The sequence below is a fragment of the Callithrix jacchus genome, chromosome 14 (assembly GCF_049354715.1).
Source record: "Callithrix jacchus isolate 240 chromosome 14, calJac240_pri, whole genome shotgun sequence".
Classification (NCBI taxonomy): domain Eukaryota; kingdom Metazoa; phylum Chordata; class Mammalia; order Primates; family Cebidae; genus Callithrix; species Callithrix jacchus.
Genome location: NC_133515.1, coordinates 31,158,890 through 31,177,540, shown reverse-complemented (window position 1 = coordinate 31,177,540; position 18,651 = coordinate 31,158,890). Strand labels below are relative to the sequence as shown.

The window sequence follows — 18,651 nt, the reverse complement described above, 5'->3', positions numbered from 1 at the left end:
TGAGGGCCTGCATTGACCATTTTAGTGCAAGGAATTGAATATTTTATATATATATATATATATTACCCAGATAATTTGAAATACTGAATAAAAAGAGGAAAATAAGGAAAAAGAATGGCCAATTTTTTTAATGAGTCACAATTCTTTATCCATGCCAGATGTATTTACATTTTTTTTTTTTTTTAGAAAAAATGACTCTAAGCAGTGAAAAAAGTTCTTTTATTTTTAAGGCTGAATAGTATTTCATTGCATATGTATGTTGCATTTTCTTTATCCATTCATCTGATGATGGTCACATAGATAAATTATAAAACATGACTATTGTGAACAATGCTGCAATGAACATGGTAGACCTCTCTTTACCATATTAATTTAAAATATTTTGGATAAATTCCCAGAAATGGAATTTCTAGACAATATGTAATTATATTCTTAGTTTATTGAGGGACCTCGATTAAGTTTTCTAGCATGGTTGTACTAATGTATATTCCCATAAACATTGTACAGTCGTTCTCTTTTCTCCACAGCCTTGTCAGCACTTATCTTTTGACATTTTTAAAACAGCCATTCTGACAGATGTGAGATAAAATCTCATTTGGTTGTGAGATTGTACTTTTGTGGGTTTGCTTTTCATTTCCCTAATGATTAGTGATGTTGAACATTTTTTCATATATCTGTTGTCCATTTTTAGATCTCCAGTTGAGAAATGTCTATTCAAGTCCTTTATTTACTTTTTAAGTTGGATTATTTATTTTCTGTTTATAGAGTTGAGGTCAACTTTACTACTGGTAATGAAGGGGAAGGCTATGAGGAAGCAGTTTAAATATCCCCGTTCTCATTACTCTTAACACACGCATAGGGTGCTAAAGTTGAACACATTAATTCATTAAGTAAAGTAGTCTTTGTAAAGCATACCTAAGAAACTCAGAAGGTGCATTTAGGAGAAAGAGAACGGAAAGAGAAATAGTATGGATTTTTAAAAATTCTTGTCTCTACTATTACAACCACATATATATATATATATATATATATATATATATATATATATATGTTTTATGTATGTCCCATAAATATTTTTTTAATTCTTATGAAACAGGTCGGTAGAGGAGGTTTCTGAGCCTAGCCCAAGGGCTTATTTATCACTATGGGTAAATTATTTAAACTCAATTAAGGAAAATATTTTCCCAGCTAGAAAAAAATGTACTCATTCTCATTTAAACTCATTTGGAGGGATCATGTGAGTTGGCCTACTTAAAACTAGTGAAAGTTTCCTTTTTTCTCTCTCTCTGCTTCACACAGCCAAATGTGAAAGTTGTGTTTTAGGAAAATCACTTGTAATAAAGTATAAATCTTATTATCAAATTTATTTTGCTGTTTTCCTCCTTATCCTTGTACCAAATAAAACATTGACATTCTCACGTTTCATAGATGAAAAAAATATATATCAACTAGGATGGAGGGGAATGTAGACTTTCAGGAATGAATGTCACTGTACACATAACATCCCTGAGGGGTTGGGAAAAGGAGCAAACCAAAGTAACCTTGCAGGTGCTGCTTTGACTTACAATTGCAAGGCTAAAGGCCACAGGAACTGGACTTCAGCACTGTGTTGCAACTTGTAAGTTTGTTTCTCATCGGGCTAGGGACGGGGATGGGGGTGGGGAGGCTGTGACCAATTCTGAAATAGCTTTACATGCACCATGAGTAAGAAGGGGAAAATAAGTAAATGAAGAGCGGATAGTGGGGGTGAGGTTTTTCACTGCTGGAGAGAGAAGTTATAGATAAGCAAAGGGAGAAGGCTAGAAGGAACCCTGTGATACTGGGGTTGAGTAGAGAAATAAGTATAAACTCATATTTAACCACACATATATAAAAATTTAATAGATATGTGTATATACATGGTTTAATACACATATCTCCTATCTGTGTGCTCTGAGAGGGACTATTACAAGGTTACAGATAGTATAGTGTTGCCAGATCAACACAGGATGCATAAATAAATTTGAATTTCAGATAATAATAAACAAATTAGGTCTGCATGGATGAGAGTGTTGGGGAGGCCCAGGCCACCTCTTGGTCCTGCTGGTGCACCTTACTGGGGGCTTAAAACCACCCCAAGTGTTTGGGTATGGAGGCTCACACCTGTAGTCCCAGCACTATGAGAGACTGTGGCAGGATAACTGAACCCAGGTGTTTGAGACCAGTCTGGACAATGCAGCAAACCCCATCTCTAGAAAAGAGAAAAGGAAAAATTAGGCATTGTGGCACACACCTGTAGTCCTAGCTACTGGGGAGACTGACATGGGAGGATGGCTTGAGCCTAGCAGTTAGAGGCTGCAGTGATCCATGATGGAGCCAAGCAGGGGAGAAATATGGGGATGCACACACCCCTCCATCATCTCTACACAGACACAGAACCACATGCAGCTCTTGAGAGGAGGAAAATGAGCTGCTCAAAGCCAGGGAGGGACCCACACAGTGGCCAGGGTGGCAGGGACGGTGCTTTAGCCAAGGCAGGGATAGCGGGAGACCTACTTGGGATCCTCAAGGAGGCTGCAGCACTTCCATGTTCTTTCTGGATGACAGGGACGTGTCGATGATGATGAGTGAGATGAACATACACGCCATCGCAGACACGCTGAAGCTCTGCTACTGTGAGCTACCTGAGCCTCTCTTCACTGACAAGTTATACCCAACTTTGATGAAGGCATTGGTGAGAACTGGAGGTCTTGGCGTCATAGGAGGCATCTCCTCCATGTACACTGCTGCCATTAGGGGCTGTGGAAAGTGAGGTGTGAGAACCCAAGCTGTGTCCTTTCTGCCATGGTCAGTGTTTCAACCAACCTCAGAAAGCAGGGGCCACAACTGAGGCCATTGTGTAAGTCCTTGTCTGTCCCCAGAGGACTCCTTGTCTTATTCCCCAAGGAGGCCAAGAGAGTAAAATGCTCATCACTGCTGTGCTGTGGGGTCCTAAAGTCTGCTGTCCCCCTTCCAGCAGACCAGGGCTGAATGAGGATTCCCCAGGTGCTCTAGCCATGGGTCCTGGCTCAGTCAAGCACAGGATCAAACCTGGCCTGACACCGAGTCAACCTGGAGGCTGATGTCTAAGCAGGGTACTGGCATGTGTGGCCCTATATCCTCTGCATGACCCTTAGGGCAGGCCTAAATCCTAGGCCCACACCTAGAGGACCTGGTCTACCAGCCTGAGCTGCCCCTGCGGAGTCTAGGGTGAAGAGAGGGTCTCTTCTTAGTTTGTGGGGCTGGGGCCACCCACCTTTCACCTCCTTGTGTCCCTCACTCCCCTTTTTTATTTCATACTGAGCCTCCACTACTCTGGGTTGCCCTTGGGAGGGGGTAGCCGCAGTTTCCCATGGGCAGCTCCGCCCATGAGCCACTGCTCTCACGCCACCTCCTGCTGCTGTTCTTCAGGTGCTGCTGACTCCTGTGGGGCAGAGAAAAGGGATTCAGGTGGCTCATACCCCACACTGGAGCCCTTCACAGGGTCCTCATTGGTGTGGGAGTGAGTATGATGACGAGCCCAGACTGTTCAGGAAGACGTGTCCCAGATGCTTCATGTCACCAACTCAGGAGAGGTCTCCAGCTCATTGTGACCATGAGGAGCAACCCACTGCCTTCTTCAGTAATTTCAGACACTGCTGCAAAGGAGAACTCCATGCTTAACCTGCCCTTGTCCCAGCTGGAGGCCAACCTGCTCACCTTCCTTTTCCTTCTGGACCACATGAAAAGGTAGCCCAGCTCTCTCATGGCTGCCCAGGGAGGGCTACAAAAACCCAGGCCACAGGGTGCCCCTCTGCTCACATCAGACCCCCAGCACCGAGGACCTTTTTCCCCAACCTGTCTGCAGTCCCTCGCTGCCTCTGGGGACCAGCACCACTGCCACCCCCACCCCAGCCTCTCATCTTTGCCCTGCTCCCCCATCTGCACTATGGCTTTACAAAGAGCTCAGAGCTTTGGTCATGGCCAGCAGTGCACTTGAATCCCCCAATGCCCTCACACCCCAACCATGGAGGAGACCTCCCCACCAGCCCAGAGATAACCCCTCTTCCTGGGCACCTGAGACCCACAAGTACCAGGGCTGGAATCAGCTTGCAGCACAGCCAGGGTTGAGGTCGCTCTCTCCCAGAGGACTCCAGCATGGCCCAGCCCCTCTGCCTCTTTCCTGGTGGTGGCATAGAAATAGCACCCTTTGCTTCAGTCTTGCACAGGGTGGTAAGAAAAAGGCAGTCAATAAAAGTCCCTGCACAACCTTGCCATGGTCTTTGGCCCCACACTGCTCCAGCCTCAGAGAGCAGCAAGCTTTCTGCCAATCCCAGCGGCCCATCACCATGACCGACAGCTGGTCCTTGGAGGTCATGACCGACGTGTGGGAAGACAGGCTCCAGCCAGCCCATGCCATTCCGACCTGACAGAGGTGGCCTCTGCCTGCTACACCCCCAGTCCTGCCCTGCCCAGCTTCCTACTTGCATTGTCTGTGGTGATGCCTGAGATTCAGAGAGAGAAACTTGCCAAGGTCTGCATGGATGAGAGTGTTGGGGAGGCCCAGGCCACCTCTTGGTCCTGCTGGTGCACCTTACTGGGGGCTTAAAACCACCCCAAGTGTTTGGGTGTGGAGGCAAGGCTTATGCTTGTAATCCCAGCACTTTGAGAGACCACGGCAGGATGACTGAACCCAGGTGTTTGAGACCAGTCTGGACAATGCAGCAAACCCCATCTCTAGAAAGGAGAAAAAGAAAAATTAGTCAGGCATTGTGGCACACACCTGTAGTCCTAGCTACTGGGGAGGCTGACACGGGAGGATGGCTTGAGCCTAGTAGTTAGAGGCTGCAGTGATCCATGATGGAGCTACTGTACTCCAGCCTGGGTGATAGAGCAGGGCCCTGTGCACCTCTAAAATAACCCCCCCAAGTCATGCCTTGTCTGCATCCACACCCCACTTCCCATCTCACTGTAAAGGCTGCATGGCAGCATCAGAGGACCCAGCACCTTAGCTGGACTTGGGGGCTAAAGATCACCAGCTGTGAGCACCCACTGAGCCTCTCTCCACTTTCCCACTCTTTCTGGCAGGTCAAGATGCTGCTGTACTTCCTGCACCAGGAGGCCATCCCTGCCCCAGACAGTAAGACACAGAGCATCCTGTTCTCAACCGAAGTCTTAAGGCCCCTGTCCATCTCCAGAAGGCAGATAGACATCCCTAAAACCTCTGGATAATCGGACCATCTGTAGACTGGGAACCAAACCTTCCTGAGGTGTTCTTGGGCCAGCCCTAAGCATCAGGCCATCTGCCAAGGTACAGTGAGACAAAGCAGAAGGACAGGTGGCCTGGGGACATCCTGGCCAGGTCTGGAAGCCCCAGACTGGCCCTAAACTGTGGTTTTTCACACAGCCACCTGAAGGCACCCCAAGCCAGTGTATCTCAGAGTCTGGGCCAGGTCCTGGGGGACAGAGTGAAGAGAATGGTTTTAGGAACTTACATGTCTCCTGGATCACTTCTCGAGATATGCCCTCTCTGGGGAGACAGGAATGTGACGGGATCCCCTCACTGTTGTATCTTCAATAAATGCTGCTGCTTCATCCTCTGGGGTCATGGCCCTGTCCCTGTGTGGGAGGGGCCTCTTCCATTCCCTGACTAGGACACCACACTCCATTTAGGAAAGAACTGAGAGGCTAAGTCAGCACTGGGTAATGTTTTGACTCCATTCACAGCTTTTTTTTTCTTCTTTCCAGAAGGACTTTTGTGCAGAAATGGATCTTTTCTTGCTGTGTTTGTCCTTATTGGAAGGCAGCTCCGGGAGGCCTGTGAAATGTTGGGGGACAGGACCCCAGGGGAGGGAGTCCCAGGCTGTGTGCTTTAGGATTCCTCCTCCAGGGAGAGCAACCTCATCCCCGATCCTGATGGCCCTCCTGGCTCACGCTCTCCCGTTTGGCTTCCACAGGCCAGGACTTCTCTGGCTTCCCTCTGCCCACACTCTCCCTTCCTCAAGTGTCCCCAGCACAGGTGGCTTCATTTTTCTCTCAACTCAAGGAACTTGCTCACCTACTGTAAAAGTCCCCTCTTAGTGGTAGAAGCTTGCTGATGGCAGGCTTTAAAACTTTGATTCAAATAACCTTTTAATACTTGAATATTTTAAGTTGTATACATAGTTCCTAATTATTTTCCTAACAGATTCAGATACCTAATAAGATCCTAGAATGGAACCATTTTGTCTTTCTCTAAGTGCCTGGCTCTGCTCTCTCAGGAGTGGGTTCTGAGGTCTCTGGACTACAGAATATTCAGAAGGTCAGGAAGAAGCCCGGCCTAGGGATGAGGGGCATGGGGATGGCCTCCTTCCTTGAGCAGGCAGAGGCACAGCACCACCTGCTGCCCCCTCTGCCAGCACCTGTGTGAAAGCCCAGGAATCCTTTGTAACCCTGCATTACCAGCAGGCTGAAAGAAAACAGAAGCGTGGAGGCTGCCACTTATTTTCAACAAATTAACTCATAAACAATTCCCTCACTTTTTCAGAAAAAGGAGGTTGGGGCAAGGAGAGGGGAGAAGGGAGACGAAACCCAAAGCCGAGTTTTCAGAAAATCCTGCAGGAGAAAAGGATGCAGCTGCCCAGAGAAGGGAAGCAGGATCACACTCAGGAAAGTGTGTGGGGTCCTGGATGACAACTACACCCAGTGCAGTTTTGTCCAGTGACCTCTCCCAAAGTGGGGAAGGTGAGTGTTCCCTGAATGTCCATGGGCAGATTCTGCTGAGCATGCAGCATGTTGGGGAGTCTGACACTGGAGCCATTTTCCTCCACTCCAGGCAATGCCAGGCAAGGCAAGGCAAGACAAAACAATTCCAGGCAAGTCAATCCCAAACAAGGTGAGGTGAGGTGAGGCAAGGCAAGACAAATTAAATTCGAGGCAAGGAAATACCAGGTAAGGCAAGGCAAGGTAATTCCAGGGAAGATAACTCCAGGCAAGGCAAGGCAAGGCAAGGCAAGGCAATCCCAGGCAAGGCAATGGAGGGCAAGGCAAGGCAATTCCAGGCAAGGCAATTCCAGGCAAGGCAAGGCAATGCTATTCCAGGCAAGACAATTCCAGGCAATGCAAGGTAAGGCAAAGCAAAAAATTTCAGGCACGGAAATGCAAGGCAAGACAAGGCAAAGCCAGGCAAAAAATTTCAGGCAAGGCAAGGCGAGGTGAGGCGAGGCAAGGCAAGGCAGTCCCAGGAAAGACGATGCAATCCCAGGCAAGGCAAGGCAATCCCAGGCAAGGCAAGGCAAGACAAGGCAGGGCAGGCCAGGGAAGGGCAGGCCGGGGCAGGGCAGGGAAGGGCAAGGCAAGGCAATGCAATTCCAGGCAAGACAAGGCAAGGCTATTGCAGGCAAGGCCATTCCAGGCAAGACAAGGCAAGGCTATTGCAGGCAAGGCCATTCCAGGCAAGGCAAGGCAAGGAAAGGCAGAAAATTCCATGCATGGCAAGGCAAGGCAAGACTAATCCAATCCAGGCAAGTCAATTCCAGGGAAGGCAATTCAGGGAAAGGCAAAGGAATGCAATTCCAGGCAAGGCAACTCCAGGCAAGGCTAGACAAGGCAATTCCAGGCAGACAATTTCAGGCAAGGGAAGGCAAAGCAAGGCAATTCAAGGCAAGGCAAGGAAAGGCAACTCAAGGTGATTCCATGCAAGGCAGGGCAAGGGAATTTCAGTCAAGGCAAGGCAAGGCAATTCCAGGCAAGAAAATTCCAGTCAAGCAAGGCAAGACAATGTAACTCCAGGCAAGGCAATTCCAGGCAAGGCAAGGCAGAACAATTCCAGTAAAGATGATTCCAGGCAAGGCAAGGCAATTCCAGGCAAGGCAAGGCAAGGCAAGAGAAGGCAGGGAAAGGGAATTCCAGATGAGGCAATTCCAGATAAGGTGAGGCAAGGCAATTCCAGCAAAGGCAAATCCAGGCAAGACCAGGCAAGGCAGTATCAGGCAAGGCAAGGCAACACAGGGCAAGGCAATTCCAGGCAAGGGAAGGCAAGGCTATTCCAGGCAAGGAAATTCCAGGCAATGCAATGCAAGGCAAGGCAAACAAATTCCAGCAAGGAAATTCCAGGCAAGGCAAGGAAAGGCAAGGAAAGGCAAGGTCATTCCAGGCAAGGAAAGGCAAGGCAATACAATGCAATTCCAAGAAAGAGAATTCCAGGCAAGACAAGGCAAGGCAATTCCAGACAAGGTAATTTCAGACAAGGAAAGGAAAGGCAATTCCAGGCAAGGCAAAACAAGGCAAAAAATGGCCATTCCAGGCAAGGCGATTTCAGGCAAGGCAAGGCAATTCCAGGCAAGGCAAGGCAAGACAAGGCAAGGCAATTCCAGACAAGGTAATTCCAGGAAAGGCAAGGCAACTCGCCCTGAATTGCCTTGCCTAGAATTGCCTTGTCTTGCCTTGACTGGAATTGGGTTGCCTTGAATTGCCTTGACCTGCCTTAGTGGGTATTGCCTTGCCTGAAATTGTCTTTCCCTGCCTTTTCTTGCCTTGCCTGGCCTGGAATGCCATTCTGGCAATTGCCTTGCCTTTCATTGCCTTGCCTTTCATTGCCTGTTATTCCCTTGCCTAGAATCAGATTCCCTTGCTTTGTCTTGCCTTGTTTTGCCTGAAATCGCCTGGCTTAGGATTGCATTGTCTTGCCTTACCTTGCCTTATCTAGAATTGCCTTGCCTGGAATTGCCTTTCCTTGCTTTTTTTTGAATTACCTTGTCTGGAATTGCCTTGCCTTGTCTTGCCTGGTATTTTCTTGCTTGGAATGGCATTGCATTGCATTGCTTTGCCTCGCCTGAAATTGCCTTGCCTGGAATGACCTTGCCTCTCCTTTCCTTTCTTTTCCTTGTCTAAAATTACCTTGTCTGGAATAGCCTTGTCTTGTCTGAAATTTCCTTGTTTGCAATTGTGTTGCATTGCATTGCCTTGCCTTGCCTGAAATTGCCTTGCCTGGAATGACCTTGCCTCTCCTTGCTTTTCCTTGTCTTCCCTGGAATTTCCTTGCCTTGCCTTGCCTTGCCTTGCCTTGTCTTGACTGAAATTGCCTTGCTGGAATTGCCTAGCCTTGATTTAGCTGGAATTGCCTTGCCTTGATTTAGCTAGAATTGCCTTGCTTGGAATTGCCTTTCCCTGCCTTGTCTTGCCTTGCCTGGCCTGGAATTGCCTTTTGGGCAATTGCCTTGCCTGAAAATGTCTTGCCTTGCATTGCCTGGAATTTCCTTGCCTGGAATTGCCTGGCCTAGAATTGCACTGCCTTGCCTTACTTTGCCTTGGCTTACTTTGCCTTGCCTGGAATTGTTTTTCCTTGTCTTTCCTGGAATTGCCTTGACTGAAATTGCCTTGCCTTGCCTTGCCTTGCCTTGTCTGAAAACGCCTTGGCTGGAATTGCCCTTTTTATGCCTTGCCTTGCCTTCCCTCGAATTTCCTTGCTTGGAATTTCCCTGCCTTGCCTTGTCTCGAATGACCTTGCCTGGAATTACCCTGCTTTGCCTTGCCTTTTCTTACCTCGAATTACCTTGCCTGAAATTGGCCTGCCTTGCCTTGTTTTGCCTTGCCCGGAATTTCCTTGCCTGGAATTGCCATGCCTTGCCTTGCCTGAAATTGCCTTGCCTAAAATTTTCTTGCCTTGCTGGGAATTTTCTTGCATTGCCTTGCTTTGCCAAGCCTGGAATTGCCCTGTCTGGAATTGCCTTGCCTTGGCTTGCCTTGCCTAGAATTGCTGTGCCTAGAATTGCCTTGTCTTGCCTTGCCTGCTGTGCCTGGATTTCCCTTGCTTGCAATTGCCTTGCCTAGCTTTGCCTAAAATTTACTTGCCTGGAACTGTCTTACATTGACTTGACTTGACAGAAATTTTCTTGCCTTGCCCTTCCTTGCCTTCCCTTGCCTTGCCTTGCCTTGTCTTGCCTTTCCTGGAATTATCTTGCCTTGCCTTGCCTGGAATTGCCTTTCCCAGAATTGCCTTACCTGGAATTGCCTTGTCTTGCCTTGTCTTGCCTGGAGTTGCCTTACCTGGAATTGTGTTGCCTTGCCTTGCCTTGAATTGTCTTCCCTGGAATTGTCTTGCCTTGCCTGAAATGGAGTTGCCTGGATTGAACTTGCCTTGCCTGGAATTTTTTGCCTTTCCTTGCCTTGCATTGCCTGGAATTGCCTTGACTGGAATAGGCTTGCCTTGTCTTGCCTGGAATTACCTTGCCTGGAATTGCCTTGCCTTGCCTTTCCTGGAGTTACCATCCCTGGAATTACCTTGCCTTGCCTTACCTGCAATTGCCTTGCATTGAATTTCCTTTCCCTACGTTGTCTTGCCTTGCCTTGCCTGAAATTGCCTTTCCTGTAATTGCCTTGCCTGGGATTGCATTGCCTTGCCTGGGATTGCATTGCCTTGCCTGGGATTGCATTGCTGCTCTTGCCTTGCCTTGCCTGGCATTGCCTTCTCTTGCCTTGTATTGCATTGCCTAGAATTGCCTTGCCTCAAATTGACTTGCCTGGAATATCCTTGCCTTGCCTTACCTGGAATTGGCTTGCCTGAAATTGCCTTGCATTGCCTTGCTTTTTCTTGCCTGGAATTGCCCTGCCTTGCCTTTCCTGGAATAGCCTTGCCTGGAATTGCCTTGTCTTGCCTTGCCATGACTGAAATTGGCTCGTTTCGAATTGCCTTGCCTTCACTTTCCTCACCTGGAATTGCTTTGTCTTGTGTTGTATTGCCTTAGTTGAATTGCCTTTCCTGGAATTGTTGTGCCTTGCCTGAAATTGGGTTGCCTGGATTGGACTTGCCTTCCCTTGCCTTCCTTGCCTTGACTGGATTTTTTTCCCTTTCCTTGTTTTGCATTGCCTGGAATTGCCTTGCCTTGCCTGGAGTTACCTTCCATGGAATTACCTTGCCTTGTTATACCTGCAATTGCCTTGCCTTGAATTTCCTTTCCCTGCCTTGTCTTGCTTTGCCTTGCCTGAAATTGCCTTTCCTGTGATTGCCTTTCCTGGGATTGCATTGCCTTGCCTGGCATTGCCTTGCCTGGCATTGCCTTCTCTTGCCTTGCCTTATCTTGCCTTGCCTGGCATTGCCTTCTCTTACCTTGGCTGGCCTTGCCTTGCCTTGCCTTGCATAGAATTGCCTTGCCTAGAATTGAATTGCCTGGAATTGCCTTGCATTGCCTTACCTGGAATTGGCTTGCCTGGAATTGCCTTGCTTTTCCTTGCCTGGAATTGCCCTGCCTTGACTTTCCTGGAATAGCCTTGCCTGGAATTGCCTTGTCTTGCCTTGCCATGACTGAAATTGACTCATTTCAAATTGCCTTGCCTTGACTTTCCTCACCTGGAATTGCCTTGCCTTGCATTGTGTTGCCTTGCCTTGAATTGCTTTCCCTGGAATTGTCTTGCCTTCCCTGAAATTGAGTTGCCTGGATTGCACTTGCTTTTTTTTTCTTGCCTTGCTTTGCCTTGCCTGAAACTTTTTGCCTTTCCTTGCCTTGCATTGCCTGGAAATGCCTTGCCTGGAATTGCCTTGCTTTGCCTTGCCTTTCCTGGAGTTACCTTCCCTAGAATTACCTTGCCTTGCCTTACCTGCAATTGCCTTGCATCGAATTTCCTTTCCCTGCCTTGTCTTGCCTTGCCTTGCCTGGCATTGCCTTTCCTGTAATTGCCTTACCTGAGATTGCATTGCCTCGCCTGGGATTGCATTGCCTTGCCTTGCCTTGCCTGGTATTGCCTTCTCTTGCCTTGTATTGCATTGCCTAGAATTGCCTTGCCTCAAATTGACTTGCCTGGAATATCCTTGACTTGCCTTACCTGGAATTGGCGTGCCTGGAATTGCATTGCATTGCCTTGCTTTTCCTTGCCTGGAATTGCCCTGCCTTGACTCTCCTGGAATAGTCTTGCCTGAAATTGCCTTGTCTTGCCTTTCCATGACTGAAATTGCCTTATTTTAAATTGCCTTGCCTTGACTTCCCTTGCCTGGAATTGCCTTGCCTTGCATTGCCTTGCCTTGCCTTGAATTGCTTTCCCTGGAATTGTCTTGCTTTGCCAGAAATTGAGTTGCCTTGCCTTGAATTGCCTTGCCTTGCCTTTTGCATTGCCTTGCCTTTTGCCTTGCCTTCTTTTGCCTTGCCTTCCTTCTTTTGCCTTGCCTTCCTTCTTTTGCCTTGCCTTCTTTGCCTTGTCTTCTTTTACCTTGCCTTCTTTTGCCTTGTCTTCTTTTACCTTGCCTTGCCTTCTTTTACCTTGCCTTGCCTTTCTTCTTTTCTTTTGCCTTGCCTTCCTTCCTTCTTTTCTTCTTTTGCCTTGCCTGCCTTTGCCTTCTTCTTCTTTCTTTTGCCTTGCCTGCCTTTGCCTTCTTCTTCTTTCTTTTGCCTTGCCTGCCTTTGCCTTCTTCTTTCTTTTGCCTTGCCTGCCTTTGCCAACTTCTTCTTTCTTTTGCCTTGCCTGCCTTCTTCTTCTTTCTTTGGCCTTGCCTGCCTTCTTCTTCTTTCTTTTGCCTTGCCTGCCTTTGCCTTCTTCTTCTTTCTTTTGCCTTGCTGCCCTTTGCCGCCTTTTGCCTTGCTGCCTTTGCTACCTTTTGCCTTGATGCCTTTTGCCTTGCTGCCTTTTGCCTTGCCACCTTGCCTTGCCCTTCTCTGCCCTGCCCTGCCCCACCCTGCCCCGTCCTGCCGCACCCTTCCCTTCCCTGCCTTGCCTGGGATTGCCTTCCCTGGGATTGCCTTGTCTGGGATTGCCTTGGATTTCCTTGCCTTGCCTGGGATTGCCTTTCCTTACCTTTTGCCTTGCCTTGCCTTGTCTTGTCTTGCCTGGCGTTAACTTTCCTGAAATTACCTTGCCTTGCCTTACCTGCAATTGCCTTGCCTCGAATTTCCTTTTCCTGCCTTGTCTTGCCTTGCCTTGCCTGAAATTGCCTTTCCTGTGATTGCCTTGCCTGCGATTGCATTGCCTAGCCTTGCCTTGCCTTTCCTTGCTTTGCCTTGACTTGCATTGCCTGGAATTGCCTTGACTGGAATAGCCTTGCCTTGTCTTGCCTGGAATTGCCTTGCCTTACCTTGCCTTGCTTGGAGTTACCTTCCCTGGAATTACCTTGCCTTGCCTTACCTTCAATTGCCTTGCCTTGAATTTTCTTTCTTTGCCTTGTCTTGCCTTGCTTTGCCTGAGATTGCCTTTCCTGTAATTTCCTTGCCTGGGATTGCATTGCACCACCTGGGATTGCATTGCCTTGCCTTGCCTGGCATTGCCTTCTCTTGCCTTGCCTTGCATTGCCTGGAATTGCCTTGCCTCGAATTGACTTGCCTGGAATTGCCTTTCTTTGCCTTACCTGAAATTGGCTTGCCTTGCATTGCCTTGCCTTGCCTTGGATTGCCTTCTGTGGAATTGTCTTGCTTTGTCTGAATTTGAGTTGCCTCAATTGGACTTGCCTTGCCTTGCCTTGCCTTACCTTGCCTTTTGCCTTTTGCCTTGCCTTGCCTTTTGCCTTTTTTGCCTTTTGCCGCCTTTTACCTTTTGCCTTTTGCCTTGCCTTCCCTTACCTTTCCCTGCCCTTCCCTGCCCTGCCCAGCCCTGCCCTTCCCTGCCTTGCCTTGCCTTGCCTGGAAATTTTAGCCTTTCCTTTCCTTGCATTGCCTGAAATTGCCTTGCCTGGAATAGCCTTGCCTTGTCTTGCCTGGAACTGCCTTGCCTTGCCTTGCCTGGAGTTACCTTCCATGAAGTTACCTTGCCTTGTTTTACCTACAATTGCCTAGCATCTAATTTTCTTTCCATGCCTTGTCTTGCCTTGCCTTCTCTGAAATTGCCTTTCCTGTGATTGCCTTTGCTGGGATTGCATTGCCTTGCTTTGCCTTGCCTTGCCTTGCCAGGATTATTTTGCCTTTCCTTGACTTGCATTGCCTGGAATAGCCATGCCTTGTCTTGCCTGGAATTGCCTTGCCTTGCCTTGCCTGGAGTTACCTTCCCTGGAATTACCTTGCCTTGTTTTACCTGCAATTGCCTTGCCTTGAATTTCCTTTTCCTGCCTTGTCTTGCCTTGCCTTGCCTGAAATTGCCTTTCCTGTAATTGCCTTTCCTGGGATTGCCTTGCATTGCCTGGGATTGCATTGCTGTTTCTTGCCTTGCCTTGCCTTGCCTGGCATTGCCTGGAATAGCCTTGCCTTGCCTTGCCTGGGATAGCCTGGCCTAGAATTTGCCTGGGATAGCCTGGCACCAACTTTGTTTTGGTGGGGGGTGGGTCTCAAGGCTAAAGAGGCTGGATCTGAATATGAACGATCCCGCTTCAAGCCGTGGGTTCCCTGCTGCTGTCCATGAAGGACCGCAGGTTTGGGCTGAGTGATGGCTGCAGCCATAACGGCAAGTTTCCGTAGTGAGGTGCGACCACTGACCCTCGGTCTGGCCAGGGCATTGATGAGAGAGGCAGAAGATGGGCTAGAAAGGGTCCCAGCCAGGCCTGCAGCCCAGGTCAACTTTCTTTTGGTTGGGGGGCTCAAGGCTAAAGCGGCTGGATCTGAATATGAACGATCCCGCTTCAAGCCGTGGGTTCCCTGCTGCTGTCCATGAAGGACCGCAGGTTTGGGCTGAGTGATGGCTGCAGCCATAACGGCAAGTTTCCGTAGTGAGGTGTGACCACTGACCCTTGGTCTGGCCGGGGCGTTGATGAGAGAGGCAGAATATGGGTTAGAAAGGGTCCCAGCCAGGCCTGCAGCCCAGGTCAACTTTCTTTTGGTTGGGGGGCTCAAGGCTAAAGCGGCTGGATCTGAATACGGACGAGCCCGCTTCAAGCCGCGGGTTCCCTGCTGCTGTCCTTCATGAAGGACTGCAGGTTTGGGCTGGATGGTGGCTGCAGCGGTCAAGGCAACTTTTGGTAGTGAGGTGTGACCACTGATCGTCAGTCTGGCCACGGTGGTAATGAGAGAGTTAGAAGATGGCTTAGAATGGGTCCCAGCCAGGCCTGCAGCCCAGGTCAACTTTCTTTTGGTGGGGGAGCTCAAGGCTAAAGCAGCTGGATCTGAATACGGACGAGCCCGCTTCAAGCCATGGGTTCCCTGCTGCTGTCCATGAAGGACCACAGCTTTGGGCTGGGTGGTGGCTGCAGCGGTCAAGGCAACTTTCGGTAGTGAGGTGGGACCACTGATTGTTAGTCTGGCCTGGGTGGTGATGAGAGAGGCAGAAGATGGGTTAGAAAGTGTCCCAGCCAGGCTCCAGGTGGAAGTGGTGGGTAAGGAAGCCCCTGCAGCTGAGGGTGCTGTGGTGCCCTGGGCTGGCTGTGTTGGAGCAGAAGATGAGGCCTGGGCTGCAGCTGAAGCAGCTGGATGAGGCTGCTTCAAGGAGTGGGTTCCCTGCTGCTGTCCATGAAAGACTACAGGTTTTGTCTGGGTGGTGGCTGCAGCGGTCAAGGCAACTTTCGGTAGTGAGGTGGGACCACTGATCGTTAGTCTGGCCATGGCAGTGATGAGAGAGTCAGAAGATGGCTTAGAAAGTGTCCCAGCCAGGCTCCAGGTGGAAGTGGTGGGTAAGGAAACCACTGCAGCTGAGGGCACTGTGGTGCCCTGGGCTGTCTGTGTTGAAGCAGAAGATGAGGCCAGGGATGCAGCTGAAGCAGCTGGACGGGAAGATGGATGAGGCTGCTTCAAGGAGCGGGTTCCCTGCTGCTGTCCATGAGGGACCACAGGTTTGGGCTGGGTGGTGGCTGCAGTGGTCACGGCAACTTTAGGTAGTGAGGTGGGACCACTGATCGTTAGTCTTGCCATAGCGGTGATAAGAGAGTAAGAAGATGGGTTAGAAAGTGTCCCAGCCAGGCTCCAGGTGAAAGTGGTGGGTAAGGAAGCCCCTGCAGCTGGGGGTGCTGTGGTGCCCTGGGCTGGCTGTGTTGGAGCTGAGGATGAGGCCAGGGCTGCAGCTGAAGCAGCTGGATGGGAAGACGGATGAGGCTGCTTCAAGGAGCGGGTTCCCTGCTGCTGTCCATGAAGGACCACAGGTTTTGGCTGGGTGGTGGCTGCAGCAGTCACGACAACTTTTGGTAGTGAGGTGGGACCACTGATCGTCAGTCTGGCCTGGGTGGTGATAAGAGAGGCAGAAGATGGGTTAGAAAGTGTCCCAGCCAGGCTCCAGGTGGAAGTGGTGGGTAAGGAAACCCCTGCAGCTGAGGGCACTGTGGTGCCCTGGGCTGGCTGTGTTGGAGCAGAAGATGAGGCCTGGGCTGCAGCTGAAGCAGCTGGATGGGAAGATGGATGAGGCTGCTTCAAGTTGCGGGTTCCCTGCTGCTGTCCATGAAGGACCACAGGTTTGGGCTGGGTGATGGCTGTGGCGATAGCATCAAGTTTCTGTAGTACAGTGAAATCACTGACCCTCTGTCTGGCCAGGGTGGTGGTGTGAGAGGCAGAAGATGGGTTAGAAAGTGTCCCAGCCAGGCTCGAGGTGGAAGTGGTGGGTAAGGTAACCCCTGCAGCTGAGGGTGCTGTGGTTCCCTGTGCTGGCTGTGTTGGAGCAGAAGATGAGGCCTGGGCTGCACCTGAAGCAGCTGGGCAGAAATATGGATGAAACCGCTTCAAGGTGCGGGTTCCTTGCTGCTGTCCATGAAAGACCACAGGTTTGGGTTGGGTAATGGCTGCAGCAACACCATCAAGTTTCTGTAGTACGGTGAAATCACTGACCCTCTGTCTGGCCAGGGTGGTGGTGGGAGAGGCAGAAGATGGGTCAGGAAGGCTCCCAGCCAGGTCTGCAGCCCAGGTCGACTTTCTTTTGGTGCGGGGGCTTGAGGTGGAAGTGGTGGGTAAGGAAGCCCCTGCAGCTAAGTGTGTTGTAGTTCCCTGGTCTGGCTGTGTTGGAGCAGACAAGGAGGCCTGGGCTGAGGCCTGGGAATGTGCAGAGGTGGCAGGAAGGGTGTCTGAGGAGGATAACAGGGGACCTGCTGACCTGCAGTTCCTCCCAGACACAGGAGGTCTGGAGGGGGACCCTGCAGCAGATACTTGGAGGGCCACGGGGTCCAGGCCATCATGGGACTTGCGTCTCTCCTGCTGTGCCTCTGTGCTGGATGCTTTAGAGACAGCAGGCAGAGAAGACGTCCCTGTTGCCAGTCCCAAAGCATGGGACAGCAGTGAGGCTCTGCACTCCCAGAGGGACTTTTCCTCACCCTGCAGTGCACAATTAAGGCACATGATTTCGGCCTTTATCTCCAGGTCCAGGTCTTCAGCAGTGACCCGAAACCCCAGCTGTAGGGGAGATGGCAGCCTCAGAGGCTCCCCTCGCCTGCGTCGCAGCAGAGGGTGCTTTCGTCTATGAGGCCTAGAGGCCTGAGATGTCGGGGAGCCACTCCTGGAAGCCAGTTTCTCCCCAGGTGCTGAATCTGCTGCCTTTTCAGACTGGGCCTGACCCTGAGAGACAGCCTGAGGGTTGACCTCAGTCACTGCCTTTGAAGAAGTGAGGGGCAGCTGGCAGTTGGATGAGGCTGGCCCCTTCCCCCTCTTTACCCACGGGAAGCCTCCCGCGGAGCTGTAGGAGCTGGAGATGGAGTTGCGGCAGTAGCTCATCCCGGATGGCTGGGATTTCTTTTCAGATGGCATTTTTGACCTCTGGGTATGGAGGTCTCTCTGCAGGGGCCCAGGCCTGGGTACAAAGGGAGAGAGGCCTCCACTGTCCCGCAGGGGTCAAAATGCAGACCCTGCATCCCTGGTGCCCTCAGGGCCCCCTTTCTGATCATCGGGCTTTTCTTGAACTCTGGGTTTTTTTTTCCTGCTTAAGTGTCCCTGCCCCACTCCCCATGAGGGGCCTCTACATGATCTCTGGATGGGAGTGTAGGGTAGAGCTGGGTGTTCTGGGCCACAAAAAGGCGATTACCTTCTCCAGGGCCTCTCTGAGAGTCCTTAGGGCACTGGCTTGCTGTGGTACCTGGGCCTCAAATTGAAGGCAGGATCGCCGTACAGAAGACAGGGTTTGAAGAGTAAATCCTTGGAGTTGTTTCAACACCAGGCTGATTACAAGTGTCTGGGTAGGAAGGCTTGCCACTCCGTCAAGGGGCAGGAGCAACGGAGAGATCCCGCAAGCCAATGAAGTGAGGGATGCGGGCAGCAGGCTCAAGGAAACTGAGTCCTACTGCTGGGTCCTCAGCCCCAGGAAGGGACCGGGACAGGGATAAAGGGCACAGAGTGCCCAGGTAACCGCTGCTGGGCGCAGTGTCTATTTTCGGATTGTTGAACTCTTGACAGCTGGACTCTGAGCGTCCTGCGAGCAATGGCGGCGAGGGAGGGAGTGGGATAGAAGGGGCGCCTGATAGGTACTGCAAGGAGAGGCGCGTGCACAAAGTACGGCAGACGTTAACGGTTTGGCCGGCAAGGTTCGCGCACAAGGCACCTGATGGCAATGGAAGGGGCGGCGCGCGCGCGCGGTGTACTGTAGGGAGAGGCGCGCGCACTAAGGACCTGGGAACTTAACGGATGGGCGCGGCAAGGTACGCGCTCAAGGCAGCTACTGACAACCGTGGGATTGGGGGCGGGGTAGGGAGCGGCGCGCGCGCTAGGTCTGGAGGGAGAGGCGAGCACTAAGGGCTCGGCATCTTAATGGATTGGCGTGAAAAGGCGCGCGCACCAGGCCATGATTATCAGTCTACGATTATTAGTATCTCTAAGCTTTTGCTCATGCTATCGTCTCCCTTCCTGGAAAACCCTCCCCACCTCA

General features: G+C 50.7%; 1 protein-coding gene across 2 annotated transcripts; it reads right to left on the bottom strand.

Moving 5' to 3' along the window:
- Positions 1-1,056: 1,056 nt before the first annotated feature.
- Positions 1,057-18,227, bottom strand: LOC118147261 (uncharacterized). 2 transcript variants are annotated; one of them, XR_013526068.1, is made up of 7 exons: positions 17,815-18,227; positions 5,493-5,815; positions 4,528-4,734; positions 4,092-4,180; positions 3,480-3,656; positions 2,536-2,778; positions 1,057-2,230 (listed from the first exon to the last, which is right to left on the bottom strand). XR_013526068.1 is itself a non-coding variant. In XM_054244765.2 (2 exons), exon 2 carries the CDS (start codon positions 17,538-17,540, stop codon positions 13,962-13,964), a length of 3,579 nt encoding a protein of 1,192 aa, XP_054100740.2. In that variant the 5' UTR covers positions 17,541-17,583; positions 17,815-18,227; the 3' UTR covers positions 10,532-13,961. The 2 variants fall into 2 exon arrangements, 1 of the variants encoding a protein (XP_054100740.2); XM_054244765.2 differs by lacking the exons at positions 1,057-2,230; positions 2,536-2,778; positions 3,480-3,656; ... (1 more) ...; positions 4,528-4,734; positions 5,493-5,815 and adding an exon at positions 10,532-17,583.
- Positions 18,228-18,651: the final 424 nt, after the last annotated feature.